The 21055-nt window shown below is 39.2% G+C and overlaps 1 protein-coding gene across 2 annotated transcripts; it reads left to right on the top strand.

The window, feature by feature from the left end:
• Nucleotides 1-4508: 4508 nt before the first annotated feature.
• LOC116263749 (gamma-tubulin complex component 2) lies at nt 4509-21055 on the top strand. Of its 2 annotated transcripts, none has more exons than XM_031643519.2 (21): nt 4509-4653; nt 4766-4818; nt 5012-5060; nt 7714-7848; nt 7943-8074; nt 8191-8274; nt 8363-8461; nt 15826-15917; nt 16117-16189; nt 16276-16428; nt 16520-16639; nt 16748-16801; nt 18673-18756; nt 18865-18939; nt 19031-19204; nt 19289-19414; nt 19489-19596; nt 19712-19774; nt 19857-19931; nt 20492-20688; nt 20780-21055. In XM_031643519.2, the coding sequence occupies exons 1-21, from the start codon at nt 4570-4572 to the stop codon at nt 20904-20906; spliced, it is 2157 nt and encodes a 718-aa protein (XP_031499379.1). In that variant the 5' UTR covers nt 4509-4569; the 3' UTR covers nt 20907-21055. The 2 variants fall into 2 exon arrangements, with proteins under 2 accessions (XP_031499379.1, XP_049936564.1); XM_050080607.1 differs by having other exon boundaries at nt 4639-4653; nt 4766-4824.

Below are 21055 nucleotides of genomic sequence, written 5' to 3' on the forward strand. Positions count from 1 at the left end.
ATTTTCAAACCCTACGAGTGGTTATGTCCATTGTAAGCCATTACTTTTTCCAAATATTAAGATATTCATGCCCTGATATTTGAACAAAACCAGTAACTCATTATTTGCTGCACATCAATGAGAAGAAACAACTAAAACACATCTAATTGCTTAATATTGTTAAACATGCTAAGGCCATGGTCAATAAAAAGCATCCATAAGTTTACTAAATATCAAGTAAACCGTTAAGTTGGTGAATTTTTTTATCCTAAAAAAAAAGCACATGACAAATATATTCGAAATTTGCAAAGTTAGAGTAAGTTTTTCCTGCATGACTTTCTAGCATTAATTGAAAAAAACACGTATGTAATTTTGATGTTAACGAAAATAATAGTTGCAATGGATATAGTTAAGCGTGGACTGAGATATTACTCAGTACCTAGAGTTAGAACGGCCATGCGTTTTGCGTGCACTAAGAGTATTTTAGTCATTTTTTGTAGGTAATGACAGCAATGAGGTGTCCTTCTAGTTTCCCGTGAGCGAGATGTATTAATCACACCGCCCGAAAAAGGCCCGAAGGCCCTCCTATTTCCTCTGCCTTCAGGGTCATGAACTGTGTCGGTGTTAACGATAGTAATGGATGTTGCGTCTTACCACCTTAAAACACAGAAACATAAATTGCTCAATATTCATGTGTTTTTTTATTTCTTTGACGTACAAAGAAAAAGAAATCTGCAGACACTTTCAAAATGTTGCCATCACATCTTGATCATCTCTCTCTTTGCCAAGTTGTTGCCGAAATAATGCAAATGCTTTTGAAATTATTATTACTTGGGAATCATGGGCAAGAGGAAAGCTGAAAGATCGCCCATCAGTGAACAACTGGGGACTCTATCAGTCTCTGGCACTACCTTTCTTGTGGACCTAAAAGACAAATGGGGAAAGAAGAAAAACTAGTCCATCTTTTGTCTACTTATGCACCTTTTTTGTTCTCTCTCAAAAGTGTTCAAACTTTCTCATGGGCTGAAACAGAGAACTCCAAACGACATGCCCTTTAAGAAGACAAACCTGATCTTGCATTGGATATGCTCATTGCCATCTGCTACACAATTATTTAGGCCTCACTGATTGAAGGAGATACTTGGGGCATCATTTCTATTGTTTTTTACTTTTTCTTACGGGTAGGTGAAGGGAAAAAGTTTCTACACCAGCGCCAAATTTCTGACCTGTAACTGGTAAAAAATTCTTATCCCTATGTGGAAATTAAGTGAAGGTAAGGTAAATGATCAGCTCAAGATAATAACTTTGGTCTCTCATCAAAAGATGAACACGTATAAACATCAAAATATGGATGGTAACTAAAACCAAATTTAGTTTGCATTATATTTTGATGTGTATACTGGTGCAAGTATAAAATGCTTAAAATAAATTTATAGCTCTTAACTTGGTCCATAATCAATTTACTTTACATGTACTGTACTTACATGTATACCAGCTAAAACTAAATACAAGATGTGCGAGAATCCATTGGGAGGAGGCACCAGTTGGCAGTTAGTCTTTGTTTTGAACTCTTGTGGCATCAACTCTTTGTGCCACAGAAGGAGAGTGAGAGTATTGGAGGAGAGGAAGGGTACACCGATATGCAAGTTGAAGCATTGTGGAGGCATCACACCGATACATTGAAAGCAAGTTAGATACCTTAGAAGATGAAGGGAATGGTGGACAATAAAAAGAAATACTTTTTATGTTTTCCATAAAGAATAAGAAATAAATATATCATGTCTAAAGAAGATAGGAAGAGCCTACCTTATTTGACATTTTTTTTCTATTGAGTCAAGGGAAAACTTAGTCAACTATCTCCAAAGAAACTAGTAGTAAAAACCCAAGACGACTTCCAATTCTAAAAGGACATTTGATAATTTGAAGAACATTTTGTTCTTAGAACACATGTTCCTATAATACATATCTTAAAAAGCCATGTTCTTGCTCCTGGATATATGGTTTTAATTATAGTTGTTGTTTCCAAATATAAAATTTAAACGTAGGAAATAATAACATTAATGTTTTTCTAAAACCAAAAAAAAAAAAAGATGGCGTTTACTGAACATATGTGTGTATCCCAAGCTGATGCCCATAATTTGGGTCTTCCTTATTTGTCGCTTTGTCGAGTCACAGTTATACTAATTTCACCGTGCAATCCTTCTGGGTCTACCTTGCTTTCACTTATGGCTTACAGCATGAAGGATGTCAACCTAATGGAAACTGAACTTGTAATGTCCCATCGATTTGATGAAATTATGGGAATGTTTCTATCAAATCATTGCCTCTTTCTTGGTAATTTTTTTCAACAAACGGGACTAATTTTCTCTGCCATATATATTTGATGCACAGTGAATGGAGCAGCAGAAAAAGTTCAAATGTGATAAACAAATTGTTCTTTGTGACGTCTTGAGAGAAATGCACATGTTGCAACAGAAGAAATAGATTAGGAACTTCCGAATGTGGTGAGAAAATGAACTTCTTTGACAAGAGAAAGGCCAACAACTCGATGATACATTTCTAGCTGAATGGGTTAACTGCAATTCCGGGAAGAGGAAATAGTTGGACCCTTTTTTTGTCATATGGCCGTGAAGGAAACGCTTAGCCGTGGCCCCTTGGCTTCATAATGTTCCCTTTCAACATACATTAAGTTATATCTAGATATTAGAACAAGTGTTATCTGGATATCTATATTTAACGCTAGCTTTTCATGAGAACGACTTTTTGGAAATCCAATTATAGGGATATAATTGTATATACAGACCATGATTTAGAAGGTAGCATTTTATTACCTTAGATTTATAGGCTGTTTGGGAACTTCCATGTATCTGCCCCAACAAATGGGACAGATTCATGGACACATTTTAAAATGTCCAATGAATTTAACCAAATTTTGGGTTAAATGTGTGGGAACAGTAACATAATGTTATAAGGAGTCCAATCTTGCCTACGACTCACCTTTAATTCACACTGAATTTTGAAATCATACATTTAAGATCATTCTCAATATGCATTAAGTTCTTGCTCCTCAAATAGGAGGAGAGAAGGGGCAAGGTTTGATTTGAGACCTTGGAATTCTATCATCCCTCTTTAGAGGAGAAGAAAAACCCTTCTTACAAAACAAGAATCTAAAATCTCTTGCCTCCAATCTTAGATCTGAGATAATCAAACCTGCTTCAGCACTTCAAGAATAAAAGAGTCTAAACTGCTTTTTTTGGCATAAAAACTTATTGTGAACTTTATGAGGACTACTTGGACGGTACAACTAGATGTTTTAGTCTTTATAGTTCTTACCAGTTGGTTAGTTTTTTGGCAATTCTTATACTAACCAATTCCTTTAGAAAGATATGGGTCATTCCGCTGCAACCCTGTTTGTTAACACACAAACAAACACGGAGAAACTCAACTTAGATATCTTCGGTAAATTCATACCTAAAATATAAAGCCTTTTATGAGCCAAACCATTAAAAAAAAAATAATCAAGCAATCAAGCAGCGCATCCTACTCTCTAAGTTGGGCCGGTTCAAACATGGCTCGAACCTTATGAGCCTTAGCTCGAGCCCAAATCCATCAAGCTTTGACTCGGCTTGGATGAGTTTAAAAAAAAAAGGAAACTTAGAGTCATAATCCAAACCAATGGCTAAGTTTAAAGGAGACATCAACTCTTTGTACTGCAGGAAAAACATTTGCATATGATATGCAAGTTAAACATAATAGAAGCATTACATCGATGCTTACAAAAAAAAGCATATGATATACACAAAAAAAGCATATGATATACAAGTTAAAGCATAACAGAAACATCACCTCGGTGCACTAAAAGTAGCCCTGAACTTTATAAAGATGTAAACATGAAAGGTTGCAACCGTCACTCGGACATTGAGATTCGCCTCTTCCTTATCCAAAATTGGGTCATGAGGTAATATTAGTGGAGCCCCATTCTTTACAGGTTGTGCTGCAATAAATGTTAACACTAAAATATTAATTCTTAAATTGGTCACCAGTGTTGAAATATGGGTTGATGCTTAGAAATTTAGAATTATGGTGGAGGGCTAACTAGACCTGGTAGGCATGTAGTCGGGTACCCAGCCCGGCCCGGATTGACTAGACAGGGCTAGATTTGGTCCGATAACTTTTAAATGTTATTTTTATTTTATTAATAATATATATTTTATTATATTTTATTTATATTTTTAAAATTTATTTTTTATTGTATCCAGGCCGAACCAAGCCAAGACCGAACTCGGGTTTCGAACATCGAACCCAGGCCGGAGCTCGGGTTCTAGAAATCGGAACAATCTGGACCTAGCTATTATCGAGCCGGGCCGGCTAACCGTTCCAAGGGGGCAACCCGCTGTTCAAATCGTCAACCCGTTTCGTACCGGTTCGATACGAAATCCATACGAACCGGAAGACGGGGTAGATACCGATTCGACCGAGGGCCACGCTCGAACCTTTTTGCAAAAGCAACCTCCCGCCCAAATCGCCCCCTTCCCCATCACTCTCCGTCTCCTCTCTTCCCTTTCAAATCCCTCACTCTCTCTAGACCAGATGGATGGAAGCGGTGGCGGGGCGTACCCTGCTTCTCCTAGATGGAATGTTGAGCGCCCATATCTCACCGGCCGGATGTATCAGGTACGAATTTCTCCGGCCACTGACGGATTTCTCCCGGTACTTTCTTATTCGTTTTGCCAGTGTTTCACGGATGGGTCATTTTTTGAGCTAATGTTTCATCTTCACTTCTCAGGAAACGAAATCTCGATCTCAGAACCTCGGTAGTAAAGGGATCGAATCTTTCAGGTGAAAGTGAGGATCTTACTTAGGAAGCTTTTCTGGGCATGGATCTTGTGGTTTGAGTTGTTTTACTAGCTCTTCATCCTTAGGCTTCTAGTTGATGATTCACGTGATGTTGTGTTTCCTTCGAATTTATTGTTCCTGTTGGGCGTGGAAACATCGGAATGACTTTCCTCTCCTCTTTTTGCCAATTTTGTAGAGATTTCTGTTCCGATAATCCTATTGGATCATATGCAACGTCAGTCCAGGTACTGGTTTTAGTCTTTCGGAACTTCATTCTTGTTTTTTCCTATAACAAAGTGCATACTTCTGTTTGTGAGGAATTCACCTTCTGTTCATACGGAGGAATTCATCTTGCTGGATGATTCATCTAGTCATTGTTTACATTTCATCTGTGAAATTGCTCGTTATGTTTGATGTCTTCTCCGATTATCATTGGCATTATCATTTCTTGGGGCAAGTGATTCTGATGCAGCAAAAGAGAGCATTTCTCTTTGATCCCACGATGAAATAGACAAAATTGAAATAAAGAACGAGAAGCAATTGATTTGAAACTAATGAGGAAATAAAGAAAGGAAGTGTTTTCTGTTAAATTATCAACTAAAAACTAAAAGAGGGGACGTGTGGTTCTTCTGTACCACACTAACGCACTACTGAATGGGTCCAAATAAAATAACGATCTAAACAAATTCATGAAATCCAAAACGGAGCCAAATGGAAAGCTATTTGAGATCCGAAATCCAAGTGAGTCCGCTGTGCCCATGAAGGACTGATTCTGTGGCGCATCTTTCCTTTCATCACACAAGTGGACCTTCTCACTCCTGCACCTAGCTTCCCCTGGGTCACGACTCACACACGGATCCACATTGGCATTCTCAACCAGCTCTCTCTCTTCAGGGTTGGGTCCCTGGATGCATATGGCAAATCCAGATCCACCTGCCCTTTTTGGGGTCTGTTCTGTGTCAGATTCCTTGTTTATCAGAAAATGATAAGTCAGTATGATTTCTCCCCCAGTATAGTACGAACTTGGGGTTTTGAGCTACTGCATTGATGCTTCCTTACATATAATTACTAGTTGTTCACCAACTGAAGAACAATCGCTGTGTAAAATTGTAAAATAGTACAGAATCTCTGAGTTGATACATTTGATGGGCTTATGTGGTTTCTATATCATAATCAGCTTCTCGTGAAGTTTTTACGCAGGATGGATCTTATCCTACAGCACAAATAGTAGACAAATGGGGATTGAAAACCAAATCTTTTACCACTAAATAAAATGGATGAGACCTGAATTTCCTTGCAGCCTTAAGCTCGTTTTGTATGAAGTGAAATAAATTATAATTAATGCAAGAGATGGTCTGATATTGGATGTTGAGTGCAGATGAAATAGTGCTTACTTGCCAAATCTAGCAAATATATAAGTCTGATTTCAGCTTTAAATTCCAATGTGTTTTTTTATCCGGCAAATATAAAAGTCTGATTTGAGTATGAAATTGGTCTTGTGTGTCCATAACTATCTTTACACGATCCTAATTATTAAATTATGTTTTTCAAGAAACCAAGGAGCGGATTCAGAAAACTATTAGATCAAGCTAAAAAGTAAAAGTGAAAAACAATAAATGGATCTGCTAGAAAGATTAATCCAAAGTTAATAACTTGGGAAGCAGAAGTGAAAACCCATATAGGAAGTGAAAGCATAAGCAGAGGCTCTTTACAAACTTTAGGAAATGAGAAGACAACCAAACTGGAAAAGGGGGGAGTCATGCCAGAAATGAATCCAAAATGTATGGAACAAAAAGGAAGTGAAAAAGGGAATAAAAATTTGGGTGCCTCAATTCCCTTTTCAAGGATGGGTGCTCCTCAAGAAAGGAAAACCACTTTCTTAGAAAGCGAACAAGCTTCCCATTGTAAGGAAGCACTCTGTCCTTATATTGGAATCACCATCACCTTTTCATTTTTCAAGGAGGCACTGAGTAATGGAAGCTAGGTTGCTTATACTGAAAGCACTGTGTATCTTAATTCCTATGTCACATAGGTACGGGTACGGGTGCCTGTGCGGGTACGGGTACTGACAATTTTTAAAAAACTTGGGTGCGGGGGTACGGCCGTGTATATATATATATATATATATATATATATATATATATATATATATATATATATATATATATATATATATATATATATATATAATAAGAAATACTTAGAAAATATGTATCAAAATAAAGAATATACATCAATATAAACAAATAAATAACAATGAAAATATACATCAATGACTCTTGCAACAGTGTGTTTAAGAAACCTATGAAAAACTTTAAACATATGGACAACCAAGCAGCCCCCTAGTCAAATATGAACATCAATCGAATTTTCACATCCAAAGAATAAAATAAAAAGTAAGGTAAAAAAAATTAAATCAAAGTAAAATTAAGCAGTTTGAATCTATAGGTACCCAAGTGTCAAAGTACCAATTTTGGGTACGAGTACGGCGACACGGGTACGTGGACCTTACTGAAGTACCCATGTGACTTAGCTTAGTTCATTGCAATGTCAAACATTTTCATGATATCATCCCAGTTCTGGAAGAAATCAGATTACTTTCTATCCTTTTCCTTTTTCTTAAGGATTAGAATGGTCATGGGTCATAGGATGTTCCTTTGCTCAGGATATTCCTGAGGAATAGCATTTGTATGTACATTACAATGTGCAGTTATGTATCTCATGCTTGATGATGTGCTAGCATCAGATTGATCTGGAGCTCTCCTGATTTTCTTCTAAATCAGTGCATCATTTAAAGTAGTTGGACTTGAATTGATCACAAGGTTTCGATGGTTTGAGTAGGATGCCAAAACATTGGAAGCTATATGTTTTCTTTCCTTTCTTTCTCCCATGATGCAGGAGCTTTTGATTATCGATGATCTTCTTTCTGCATTGGTTGGCATCGAGGGAAGGTATATTACAATAAAGAAAGCTCGCGGTGCTGAAGAACATTTCACATATCAAATGGATTTATCCATGGACTTAGTGTTGCAAGTGCGTATAGATTGTTAATGTTCAATTTATGTATTCCAAAGAACGAATGATAATGCTTATTAATTGGTATTCATGGTGAATGTTCTTTAAACAGGAGCTAACTAAAAGGATATTTCCAATATGTGAGAATTTTCTTGTAATTAATCAGTTTGTGGAGTCAAGATCACACTTCCGATATGGTCTGGTAAATCATGCTTTTGCTGCTGCATTGAGGGCATTTCTCCTGGTAACTTTATACTATGTCTTTGCCCATTTGTGATTTTGGGAGGGTTTGTCAAGGTCACATAGAAAGTTATCCATGTCTTTTTTCCCATAATTTAAGCATATGTGGATATGTTGTAGGATTACCAGGCTATGGTGGCTCAATTAGAACACCAATTCAGGCTGGGGAAACTCTCTTTGCAAGGATTGTGGTTCTTCTGCCAGGTGATTTTGTTACATCTCTCTCTTGAGTTTTGGTAAATGTGTGGTATCCTAAGTTCCTAACAAATTTCAATATGCTGCATTTATCTAGCCAATGATGGGTTCTGTGCAAGCTTTGGCCACAGTGATACAAAAAGTGTCTACAAACTACTTGACGGGATCTGCAGTTCTTAACCTCTTACAAGCACAGGTACTGGACTACTATAGACTCATAGAGTGTTGTTAGTTTTGACTTTTGAGCTATTAAAGGTATTGCTGCTTCTTTTTTGGCATGTCTGGTTGAGTGGACATTTATATCCTGATGTTTTTAATCTTCAATGTATTTGTCTGGGATGATAAGCAGGTTGAGCATACTGATTATGTTCAGGCATCAAAAGATAATCTTTTACCTATGTCACATGGGTATAGATACGATACGGGTACAAAGATGCGGGTATGGGTATGTCAATTTTATAAAACTTGGGTACGGGGGTACGACAGAGTGCATATGTAAATATATATATTATATATATAATAATCCTCAAAAAAATCTCAAAATTAAAGAAAGATGAGAGGAAAATATAGAATCTTAGTGGAAGGGAAATATAAAAGAAGAGAAAAATCAAAGTTCAACAAAAAATTAAGTTTGAAAATAAAATTTTAAATGTTTTTAAATGCGGCCATACCCATGTACCCATGCTGCCGTTCCAACGAACCGACATGGGTACCTGGGCAAATTTCACGTGCCCGTGTCACATTGTCTTTTACGTACCAGACAACACATAGATAAATTACAGTTAGAAGTAGATACTATGTGGCAGTTAATCATCTCATAATCCTTTGGCAAATTGTGTTTGATGGTGGCATGTCACATTGCCTTTTACGTACCAGACTACACATAGATAAATTACAGTTAGAAGTAGATACTATGTGGCAGTTAATCATCTCATGATCCTTTGGCAAATTGTGTTTGATGGTGGCAACACTATGCTTGGTCTTGCTGTCTGGCAAAATGATGCTTTTACTCTCTTTCAGTGGCATTGTTATGCTTGGAGCGGAAACTGTTTCTCATTTTCCACTGGTTGAAGCAAGATATTAAATACGATGTCTACCCAACAGTTGTGTTATTGAATATGTACTATAATTTGTATTACTAGCAAAATTGAATGTGTAAGCCATGAAAGCCAAGTTTGCAATCTATGGAAGCTGGTTGCTCTTGTAGACTAGCTATGTCTATATAGTTCCTCTTGAACATCTCAAGGTGAGGGTGATGCATGAATTAAAGGCTTCAATTACAAAGTGCATGTTATCATTCCTTTGAAGGTAAGATATTGCAGGCTACATGCTTTTAGTTTTGGTTCATAGTCGATTTTATGTTTCTAACTTTTTTCTCTAAACATTTTCTTGGGATAATTCCATGCATTTAATTATACCTTTCTGAACTTGTCTATTTGCAAATACATTTTTATGTTCCATACAAAGTAGAAAGTTCATTTCAGTGTCACAAAAAACGCAAAAAATAAAACTGCCGTTTATTAAAAAAACACATTTACAAAAAAAAAACGTTAAAAATGACAAAAACGCGTTTTTAACGCTTTGTTTGTGTTTCATTCATTTTTTATTTTTTAATGTTTTTTAATGACAAACAGTTTTTTTTTTAGTTGTTGCAAATCTACTTATTTTTTGATGCTTGTGTTATTAGTTTCTGTTAGAATATGTTGTTGTGGGAACCGGGTCCATATCTGGACCCGGTTCTATGGGGCACGGGTACCGAGGCGGGCTCGGTACCCTAGGCGGCTTCTCCTCTCTCCCTCTATATATTGTCCTTATGTGTAAGTGTTGAATTAAGTGGAATAACATTTTCTCTCTCCTAGGGTTGCGGTTGTGCACCTAGGTTAGAGCTTCTCCGTGGTTTTTCACCTCTCTTTGAGGTTTTCCACGTATATTGTGTGTTCCTTCTCTTTCTCTCCATCTTGGTGTGTGTTTCTACATGGTATCAGAGCCAACGCGTGAGAGATCGTTGGTGTGATCGTCGTGTTTCCGCCGGTTTTTTGCCGCTGCTGTTTCCTCCGTTTTTTTCTCTGCCGCTGCTGCGCCGCCGCCGTCCAGCGCTGCCAGCTGCGCCGCCACTGTCCAGCGCTGCCAGCGGCGCCGCCATCGTCCGGCGCAGTTGTTCTCTGCTGCGTTGCCGTTGTCCATCACTGCCGTTGCCCACTTCAGCGCCGCCGTCGTCCCGCGCCACCGCTGCCCATCACCGTCGCCGTCCATCGTTCCCAGCGTCGCCCAGGAACGTCGCCGCCTGCCTTCCGTAGCCGCTGCCTCATTCCCGTCGCCTCTGCCTAGTTCTCGCCGCTGTGCCTCTTGTTGCTGTGTGCGTGTTTGTGATGGCAGACGCGATGGGGACTCAAAAAGATGCTGTTCTTGACGCGGGCAGCGCTTCCAAGACTGAGAACGTGCTGATCCAAGTCACCTCCATCCGTCTGACCAAGGACAATTACCTATCTTGGTCTGCCGCTCTCGAGATTGGGATTACTAGCCATGGGCGTCTCTCTTACATCACTGGCGACAAACCTGCGCCCATCAAATCTGATCCTCATTGGGCAACGTGGGCGTTGGAGGACAGCCAAGTGAAGGTCTGGATTATCAGCTCCGTGTCCTTCGATATCCAGCCCCTCATTCTGCGGAAGCCGACCTCTTTTGATATGTGGACTGTGCTTGCGAAGATGTATGGTCGCAAGAAGAGACATCTGCGTACCTATCAGATTAAACGCAGTATTTACTCCCTGACACAGGGTGATTTGTCTGTTGCTGCCTTCTATGCTGCCCTGAAGACCAAATGGGAGGAGCTAGATTATCATGTGACTGATGAGTGGAAGTGCGGTTCAGATCATTCCCTCTACTGGGAAAAGGAATGGATGGACCGTACGTTTTTGTTTCTGGGAGGCCTGCGGGATGAATTTGAGTCTATTCGTAGCCAAATTCTTAATGGTGATGAAATTCCGGGGATAGAGGAAGTATATGCCCGAGTTGAGTCTGAAGAACAACGTCGCCAGGTGATGCATCTTGACACCGGTCATGGCCCTTCTGCCTTTGTCAGCCGTGCCTCTGGGACTGGGCAGCGTCCTGCCCGGCATTGCACTCATTGCAACAAGTTGGGGCATTCGGTGGATTTCTGTTGGGATCTTCATCCCGAGAAGAGACTGGTCAGAGGTCGTCCTCCCTCTGGCAAGCGTAGCCCTTCTGTGTCTGATTCCAGTCAGAGCAATTCTTCTAGTGGTGCAAAGTCCAAGCTGTCCCCTGCTCAACTCAAGGAGCTACAGGCGTACATCAACCGCCTATCTACTACCCCTGAGGAGTCCTCCACGTCTGAAGGGGCTCAGCTAGCCCAAGCCCTCGTTGCCTCGACTGATCAAGGTAACCCTTCTCTTGGTGATTGGATTGTTGATAGTGGAGCCACTCACCACATGACAGGGGACTCTAAACTCTTTCAAGAATATCAACTTTCCTCTGGCAAGCAACGCGTGTCTATGGCAGATGGGTCTTCTATCTCTGTGGCTGGGAAAGGGAGCTTGTCCCTGTTGAACAAATACCGTCTCCACAATGCCTTGCATGTTCCAAATATTCCTGTGAACCTACTCTCTGTCAGCAGTATTACTAAAGAATTAAACTGTAATCTAATTTTCTCTGCTGATCATTGTTCCCTGCAGGACTTGGTGACGGGGAAGAAGATTGGGATTGGTTCGGTTACTGACGGGCTCTACAGATTGCCGGTACAAGTTGCTTCAGCATTGATTTCTGCCACGAGTGGTCACTTGTCTGGTGTGAATGATAGATCTACTGTTCTGCGATGGCACGAGCGTCTTGGACATCTCCCATTTCAGTTAATAAAGAAGTTGTTTCCTCATTTGTTTGCTTCTGTTTCCATTGACTCCTTTGCTTGTGAAGTGTGTCAATTGGCTAAACATGTCAGGGCTTCGTACCCTATCTCATTGAATAAAACCACTCATCCGTTTGCCTTAGTTCATTCCGATGTTTGGGGTCCTTCTGGAGTACCCACGTGTGGTGGTTGTCACTATTTTTTGACGCTTATTGATGATTACTCTAGATGTACGTTCGTGTACTTATTGCGAGACCGTAGTCAGGTTCCAGCAGTTGTGAAAAACTTTGTTGCCTTTGTTGAGACTCAATTCCATACGACTGTTCAAGCTTTCCGTACGGATAATGCTAGGGAATATGTCTCTCAATCCCTTGATGATTTCTTGAAAGGCAAGGGTATTGTTCATGAAACCTCTTGTAGTTATACCCCTCCTCAAAATGGTATAGCTGAACGTAAAAATCGTCACCTTTTGAATGTTACCCGGGCCATTATGTTCCAACGCCATGTCCCGAAGCGGTATTGGGGTGATGCACTTCTCACTAGTGCACACCTCATTAACCGTATGCCTACTAGGGTGTTGGATGGTCAGTCTCCTTATTCTACCCTGTGGCCCACTCAGAATCCGTGGCCTCTTACTCCTCGTGTCTTTGGGTGCAGTTGTTTTGTGCATAATCATAGCCCTACTCTCAAAAAGCTTGATCCCCGGTCTATTAAAGGAGTGTTCTTGGGGTACTCTTCCACTCAGAAGGGGTACAAATGTGTGGATCCCACTACTTCCAAAGTGTATGTTTCGAGGGATGTCACATTTCATGAACATGAGTCGTATTTTCCGGTGAATCCTCTTCAGGGGGAGTGTATTGGGCACAAAGGGGAAGAGTATTCCTCTAATCAGCTGATTCAGTTTATGGAGTTTTGGGACTACAAGGTTAGTCCCAGTGTGATTGACACGGTCACGGTCAGTAATGAGAAGGGCAGTTATATGGAAGGGGTCACGGTGGATGCTCAGCCCACTGTTGCCAGGGATCACTTGTTTGGCCAGGTTTATGTCAGAAAGGAGAAAGCTACAGTGGAAGATGTTGGTGATGAGGATAGAACCAATCCCAATCCCGTGATCTCCCTGGATGACCCAAGTCCATCGAATGGAGAGCTCCCCATTGCTTTGCGCAAAGGCACCAGGTCATGTACTTCTCACCCTATTCAGAGATTTGTTTCTTATGCTAAGCTCAGTACAAATTACAAATGTTTTATCACAACCTTATCCAAAGTTGTTATTCCCAGGTCGGTGGATGATGCTAAGGATGATCCCAAGTGGTTACATGCTATGACGGAGGAGATGGGTGCGTTAGCTAAGAACAAAACATGGGAAGTGGTTGATATCCCTAAAGGGACACACTTAGTTGGCTCTAAGTGGGTGTACAACGTGAAGTATAAACCTGATGGCACTGTAGATCGATATAAAGCTTGTCTGGTTGCAAAGGGGTTCAGCCAGAAGTATGGGATTGACTATCTTGAGACCTTTGCCCCTGTTGCAAAGTTGAAGACCGTGAGGGTTATTCTTGCTCTTGCTGTGCACAGGAAGTGGCGCATGGACCAGCTTGATGTTAAAAATGCATTCTTGAACGGCCATCTGGAGGAAGAAGTCTATATGAGCATGCCTCCCGGGTATGTTCAAGAGGGAAAATGTTGTCACCTCAAGAAAGCTTTGTATGGCTTGAAGCAGTCGCCGAGAGCTTGGTTTGAGAGACTAAGGATCGTTATGAAGTCTACTGGGTACAAGCAAGGAAATGGAGATCATACCCTATTCATAAAGCAGAGAGATGGTCTGGTGAGTCTTCTCCTTGTCTACGTTGATGATATGATTGTCACTGGCAGTGATGAGGAAGAAAACAGGAAGATGAAGGAGAGATTAGCTAAAGAATTCGACCTCAAGGATCTGGGTAAACTGAGATACTTTCTGGGGATAGAGATTGCTCGATCAGAGACAGGGCTGGTTATGAATCAAAGGAAGTACACTCTTGACTTACTAAAGGAGACAGGTAAACTTGGTTGTCGGCCCTATCTTACTCCTATGGAATCGGGGACTAAGATAAGTATCAAGACAGGCACTATTCTGGATGAGGAAGGAAAAATGCGATATCAGAGGCTAGTAGGTAAGCTTATCTATCTTACTCTTACTCGCCCTTATATCACGTATGCGGTAAATGTGCTAAGTCAATTTATGCATGCTCCCACGGATTGTCACTGGAAGAGTGCAGAAAGAGTGTTGGGATATCTAAAGAATGACCCAGGAAAAGGACTGCTGTATACTCGACAAGACAAACTTACTATTGAGGGCTACTCAGATGCAGATTGGGCAGGTTGCACTGACACAAGGAGGTCCACTACAGGGTATTGTATCTTTCTTGGAGGTAACCTAGTTGTTTGGAGAAGCAAGAGGCAAGAAGTGTGTTCGAGGTCTAGTGCTGAGGCTGAGTACAGGGCTGTTGCAATGGGAGTTACAGAGATGCTGTGGCTGAAGATCCTTTTGACTGATATTGGTGTGGAACTGGAAGATAAAATGAAGATGTACTGTGACAACAAGTCTGCGATTAATCTTGCCAATAATCCAGTTCTACATGACAGGACCAAACATGTGGAGATTGACCGTCACTTTATCCGGGAACGCATTGACTCAAAGGAGCTGATTCTGCCATATATGAAGTCTGAAGATCAAGTTGCAGACGTCCTAACTAAAGGGCTTTGTACTTCTTCATTCGAAAAAAATGTTAGCAAGCTTGGCATGTTTGACATGTATGCCAAGCTTGAGGGGGAGTGTTAGAATATGTTGTTGTGGGAACCGGGTCCATATCTGGACCCGGTTCTATGGGGCACGGGTACCGAGGCGGGCTCGGTACCCTAGGCGGCTTCTCCTCTCTCCCTCTATATATTGTCCTTATGTGTAAGTGTTGAATTAAGTGGAATAACATTTTCTCTCTCCTAGGGTTGCGGTTGTGCACCTAGGTTAGAGCTTCTCCGTGGTTTTTCACCTCTCTTTGAGGTTTTCCACGTATATTGTGTGTTCCTTCTCTTTCTCTCCATCTTGGTGTGTGTTTCTACAGTTTCTCACTTATTTTATTTTTCCTTTATTTTTATTTTCTTTAAAGTTTTAAAACTTTATCGTATTTTTTCTGTTTTATTTCCCGTTTTTTTCAAGCTCGCTGTATTACACCCGAGAAAAACTTTGCCCAATAATGCAGATCATTTATAGAGTCACCCAACCTTTTCCTTTATTGACTTGCTAGATCTTCATTGCTGTTAAAAGTTAAAAAGAAACTCGATGATAATTGATCTGCATCCCTTGTGTGCTGATGTCTAAGTCTAGTCTATCACTTGATCGGGTGAGATGCTTTGCATGTACTTGGCCTAGCAACCTAAGTCACCAATGTTTCTGGACCAGTTTGTCAAAAACATGCATTTGATTGGATGACCTACTCAATTGGTTTGGTCATATGTGCAGATGACCGGTTGTCTACGTGCTGATAATCACATGGTCATTGTCCCCAGAACATGCTTGAATTTACTAGTAGCATATGCAAGAAATATTGTTAGAAAGCCATTATACCACAACCACTCACGATTTTTAGATATTTTATCATTTATGTATGTGCCCTTGCTAAGGTTCTTCAAATTTGATTGTTTGTTTGTTAAGAAACCTTCAGGCTGCAGCAATGGCTGGTGATAACACTGTGAGGTCCCTCCTTGAGAAGATGATTCATCATGCCAGCTCTGCATACCTCTGCATATTGGAAAGGTAGAGTCTAGATTCTTTTTTGTATCCATGCCACTTGAACTTTTTAACTGCCTGGAGACTTTGATGCTGTGATGGTTGGGGTGCTGATTATAGTCCTATTCTGGACTCTTTCTTTGTTTCCATTTTCGTTTTTTCAAATCTTTACGTCCTTTGATATTGAATTGCTATCTAATGTTTGATCACTGTTTTTGTTGGTTAGATGGGTATATGAGGGTATAATAGATGATCCTTATGGTGAATTCTTCATTGCAGAGAATAAATCCTTGCAAAAGGTATATTTATTTTATTTTACATTTTCTAGTGGTATCATTTGCTGGTATAGTTTTTGAGACTTCCTGTTTCATGTTGCTCCTGATAGGAAAGTCTTACTCAAGATTATGATGCCAAGTATTGGCAACAAAGATATAGTCTCAAGGAGGGGATTCCAAGCTTCCTAACAAATGCTGCAGATAAAATATTGACAACAGGAAAATACTTAAATGTCATGAGAGAATGCGGCCACAGTGTTCAGGTGTCCCTCATATTTTCTTTTGTGGCTTTGTCCTTGCACGTTTTCGTCTTTCCACAACTTGTTTTACTGATAACTTGGAAGTTTCGTATAGGTCCCTCTATCTGAAACTTCAAAGTTAACAAATTTTGGTTCCAACCATCATTATTTGGAATGCATAAATACTGCATATGACTTTGCAAGCAGCGAGCTGTTAAATCTGTTAAAGAAGAAGGTATTTTTCTGTCAAGTTATCTTAGTCTAGGCTTTGTAAGTGAAGTGTCTTAGAGCTTATTGACTTCCAGTTTACTTGTTCTTAACAATTTGCGGTTTTTCAATGCAGTATGATCTTATTGGCAAATTGCGATCTTTGAAACACTACTTTCTTCTTGATCAGGTACTGTTTTTTTACTCTCAAAGTGACATGGAAGATATACATGGATCCACATAGCATAGTGGTATTTGCAATGCATGGCGTATTAGCAATTTAGCATGCCTTCTGTTGGTTCAATGCATATGTAAAGCTTCTAGAGGAGGTTGGATGCATGACCAACTATTGAATCATGCTGACCATGTATTAAGATAAGCTCACTGAGAGTACTTAATCTAGGTTTCTTGTACATGGAGGAAGTCTGTCAGACATCAGTAGCAGCTCTATCTTCTGTTATCTTGGTTCCTGTAATTTTGAGCATTTTATGGGGCTTTAATGCTTATGTTACACATATTTCTATTCTACTGAAATCATAATTCATGTTTAAGTTGCAATTGTCCTGTGCATTCTGTTGTAACTTGGCACAAGTTAGTATGCATTCAGACTGGACTTGTGGGAACAAGGAATGCTTCTTTAATTGCTAGTTATTAGTACCTCTATGCCACATGCCAGTGAATATGGTGGATCACTTGCTGCTTGCTTTCTTACATTTCTTAACAGTTAAGACAGTTGTAAAATTATTCTGTTCTGCTCTCTTTCCAGCTTCCAGTAAATTTTACTGTTGACATTTCTTAGGCAATTGTATGAGAATTCTTTTCTGTCCTGGGGCATCCTTGTTCCTATCATCGGCCACTTTCAATATGACATTTTTTTCATAAACTAAGACTTACTGGCATTAAAATATACAATTTTAACTTGGACAGTTGATGAACCAGTTCAATCCATGGGTTGCAACAAATATTTTACCAAGCACTTGGGATTTCTATTGGGCCTATTGGGGATACACTTTTGCTTAGGGTTTGACTTTGTCTTAAATAATTTCACCTTGTTAATATTCTTAGTTGTGATTGGCTGCTAACAGATTGAGCGTGATGATGATTCTAGAATTCTAGGCGTAGTCGCAAACATCTCTGGTGTTCGATAATATCCCACTATTTTGAAGCCACCTGCTAAAATCAGGAAACATGTGCTGGCATTTCCAATTATTATGAAGCATGAAAAAGCCACCATATTATCCCAGGGATATTCCCTATATTTTTCTGTGATTTTCAGAAGAAATCTCTTTTTCATTTTCTTGAGCATGTAATTTTTTTTTTTTTGGGGTTTTCTACTTGCTTTTCAATACTTTTACCAGAATATAAGCCTATTAACTCTAACCTTCTTTTTTGTTTTCCATACTTTTGAAGTTTTTAAATTTCTGAGATTTTTATGATATTTTCCTGAGAAAAAACTAAATTTTTAGAAAAAGATCACAGAAAACATTGCAAAGGAAAACGGGAATGTTGCTGACTATGTTCTAGGTCAGATTTTAGTAAAATATATATATGTTCTTAGGATTTCCATCTAAGTGATTTGAATATTTCAAAGTTTGTAGTTCAAACTTGAAACCAATATCTAATTTTTCAATGGATCTAGGATTGTGAAACTTATCCAAAGCCTACTTCTCAGTAATGCTCCATTTGACATGGTATGACGTGCTGACATGATCCTAATGCATGTAATTTTGTTTTAACTAAGTTTAGTATTTGTATAATATATGATGCATTTTGCGAGTTAAATATCATGTAAATTTTCACTGGTTGGTAGTAAGGAACAAACCCCTTCGTTGTACTCTGCTCATGTCTGAAATTTGCATTTCTATTTGGATCATACCTGTAATCCTGTATCTTTGTGAATTGTTTGAAGATACAGACACTTGTTTGTAGGGCTGAGTCCACTTAGACAAAACATATCCATTCTATGCTCAGATTGAAGTGCTACTTTTCTTACTGTATATGAAAATGAAAATGAGAAAATGTCTTGTCCTTGACAGCAACTTACTTTACATGATTGCACAGGGTGACTTCTTAGTTCATTTTATGGATATGGCTCGGGACGAACTTCTCAAGAAACCAGATGAAATATCCGTAGAGAAGTTGCAGGTAAGGTTTAACCTTTCTTGGTTCTAGTCAGAAGATTAGTAAGAGGGCCTTGTTCATACTGTGATACTGTTCTTTCATGATTTCATCTAACAATATATTGGTTTCCAGTCTTTGCTAGACCTTGCTTTACGCACATCAGTTGCTGCAGCTGATCCATTTCATGAGGACTTGACCTGCTGTGTGGTAACTATTATGTCGTTAAACTAGCATGAAGGCTGATTGGTTATCAAGTGTATCAGTGCTGTATTTTCTGATCCTTTTTTCTTGAAACCAGGAAAGATCATCGTTGCTGAATAGGTTGGGCACGTTGAAGGATTTGGAAGGCATAATGAATAGCTTAGTTGCACCATTAAATTTTCTAGACATAAGTGACTCTGCTGTTAATACGAGTGATCATACAGAGACTCTAAACCTCACAGGCCTTGAAACGTTTACTCTTAGTTACAAGGTACCTTTTATTCTGACTCATCAATGGGTTTTCTCTAATGTTGGTAGACCTGTAGCACAATGATGACCATATATTCTTGTTCAGGTACAATGGCCACTGTCACTCGTTATCTCAAGAAAAGCATTGACAAAATATCAATTAATATTTAGATTGTTGTTCCATTGTAATCATGTTCACCGTCAACTCTGTGCAGCATGGCAAGTACATCAAGTATGTCAATTTCTTTTCCACTTTTCCTCCCTCATCCTTGTTTTATCTGTAGACAAACTTACACAGTTTGGCAGGGTGCTCGATATCTTAACAAGATGGGAACAACACTTGCAAGATCCTCACTGCTTTGCCGAAGCATGCTTAAATTTATCAACAGTCTTTTACACTATTTAACATTTGAAGTGAGCTTCTTTATGCCACCTTTTTTTCCTAGACTTTGCTTCGTTTCGTTTTCATATAGAAAAATGTCATTGTGACCCTGCCGAGTCAATCCTTTGGATGTGTCACTGGTTTCAGGTTCTGGAACCAAATTGGCATGTAATGTCTGACAGGCTTCAAACTGCAAAGAGCATAGATGAGGTTTGCTAATATGCATCTTCATGAAGAGTTGTCCAAAAGTAAGTTTTCTTGAACTTGTCTAATGCTCTGTTTTGTATCTCAGGTTATGCGATGTCATGATAATTTTCTTGGAAGATGTCTACAAGAATGTTTGTTTTTAGTACCTCAACTTCTAAAGGTATGTAATTACCTTTATTGCATTTGAGGATGCATATTATCTGCAGCTGTATTTAGAACATTCTAGTGTCTAAGCAAATTGGATTGTTAGGTGTATCAGGATCCCATTCTTGTGCGTTGTATATTGTTTGGATTTAAGAATTTATAGCAACAACTCCTGCATAGCTTTGTTTTTTGTTCTTCGTGTTTTCATAAAACTGTTGCGGATTATTTGTTTGCTTAAGTAGTTCCGATACTAGATATATTTATCCTAATTTCAACGCTCAACATCTGTTTTTCCTCTGTACTTTGTGAAAAGAAATCTTCCGACGACAATTTTTGTGTGAATGTAATGGTTATATTATACTCAAGTTGCTCCAACTAGGAGAGCTAATCTTGTAGCTATATGATGATAATTGTGTGGGGTGATACTTCTCTGGCTATGACTAAGACAGCAAAATAAAGCCAGCATGACTTTTTTCATTTATAAAAATCACAAGTTTACTGTGCTTCTAATTTATTCTACATTTTGAAAATGCTCTCCGATTTTTTATTAGAACTTGATTTGAGTACCTGGTGCAGGGGATAGAGAAGTTGAAACTCATATGCCTTCAGTATTCTGCGGCTGTACAGTGGTTGGTACCCTCATTGTTTATACCTGATGTGGACTATATGGATCGCAAAAAGAGGGTGGAGAAATCAAAAGCTGGAAGATCAACACACAGAGGTCATAGACTAAAATTAGCTGCTGAAAATGCATCAGCTACTGATACTGTGATGTAGGTCCTATTTAAATGAGAATTCCCGCTTAAAAACAATTCGAATTTATCTTTGGTTGATGCTCGTGCTTTAACATGTCTCTTGTTGCAGAAAATTTGAGAAGGAATTCAACACAGAATTGCAGAGTTTAGGACCAATTCTGAGCCGCAGTTCACAGGCAGATCCCTATTTGAGTCAACTCGCTCAGTTGCTTTTGGGGACAAGGAATGATATATAATCCGTAATGGTTTTGTTGAAGCCAAATGTAGAATTCATTCTTGTTTTCCATTCTTATTACTACAAGTTATTCCACTCTTTGTAAAAGATTATGTAAATAAAATGCTTTTTTTATCAGTAATCATGTTATTGCTAAATGCAAATATCTAA

The sequence above is a fragment of the Nymphaea colorata genome, chromosome 11 (genome assembly GCF_008831285.2).
Source record: "Nymphaea colorata isolate Beijing-Zhang1983 chromosome 11, ASM883128v2, whole genome shotgun sequence".
Taxonomy (NCBI): domain Eukaryota; kingdom Viridiplantae; phylum Streptophyta; class Magnoliopsida; order Nymphaeales; family Nymphaeaceae; genus Nymphaea; species Nymphaea colorata.

What these genes read in the sequence shown, in the direction of transcription:
- LOC116263749 (XM_031643519.2), top strand. Translation starts at nt 4,570, where the DNA reads ATGGATGGAAGCGGTGGCGGGGCGTACCCTGCTTCTCCTAGATGGAAT. An exon ending in CATATGCAACGTCAGTCCAG is followed by an intron (nt 5,061 to 7,713) that starts GTACTGGTTTTA and finishes CCCATGATGCAG; the next exon opens with GAGCTTTTGATTATCGATGA. An exon ending in TAGTACCTCAACTTCTAAAG is followed by an intron (nt 19,932 to 20,491) that starts GTATGTAATTAC and finishes TACCTGGTGCAG; the next exon opens with GGGATAGAGAAGTTGAAACT.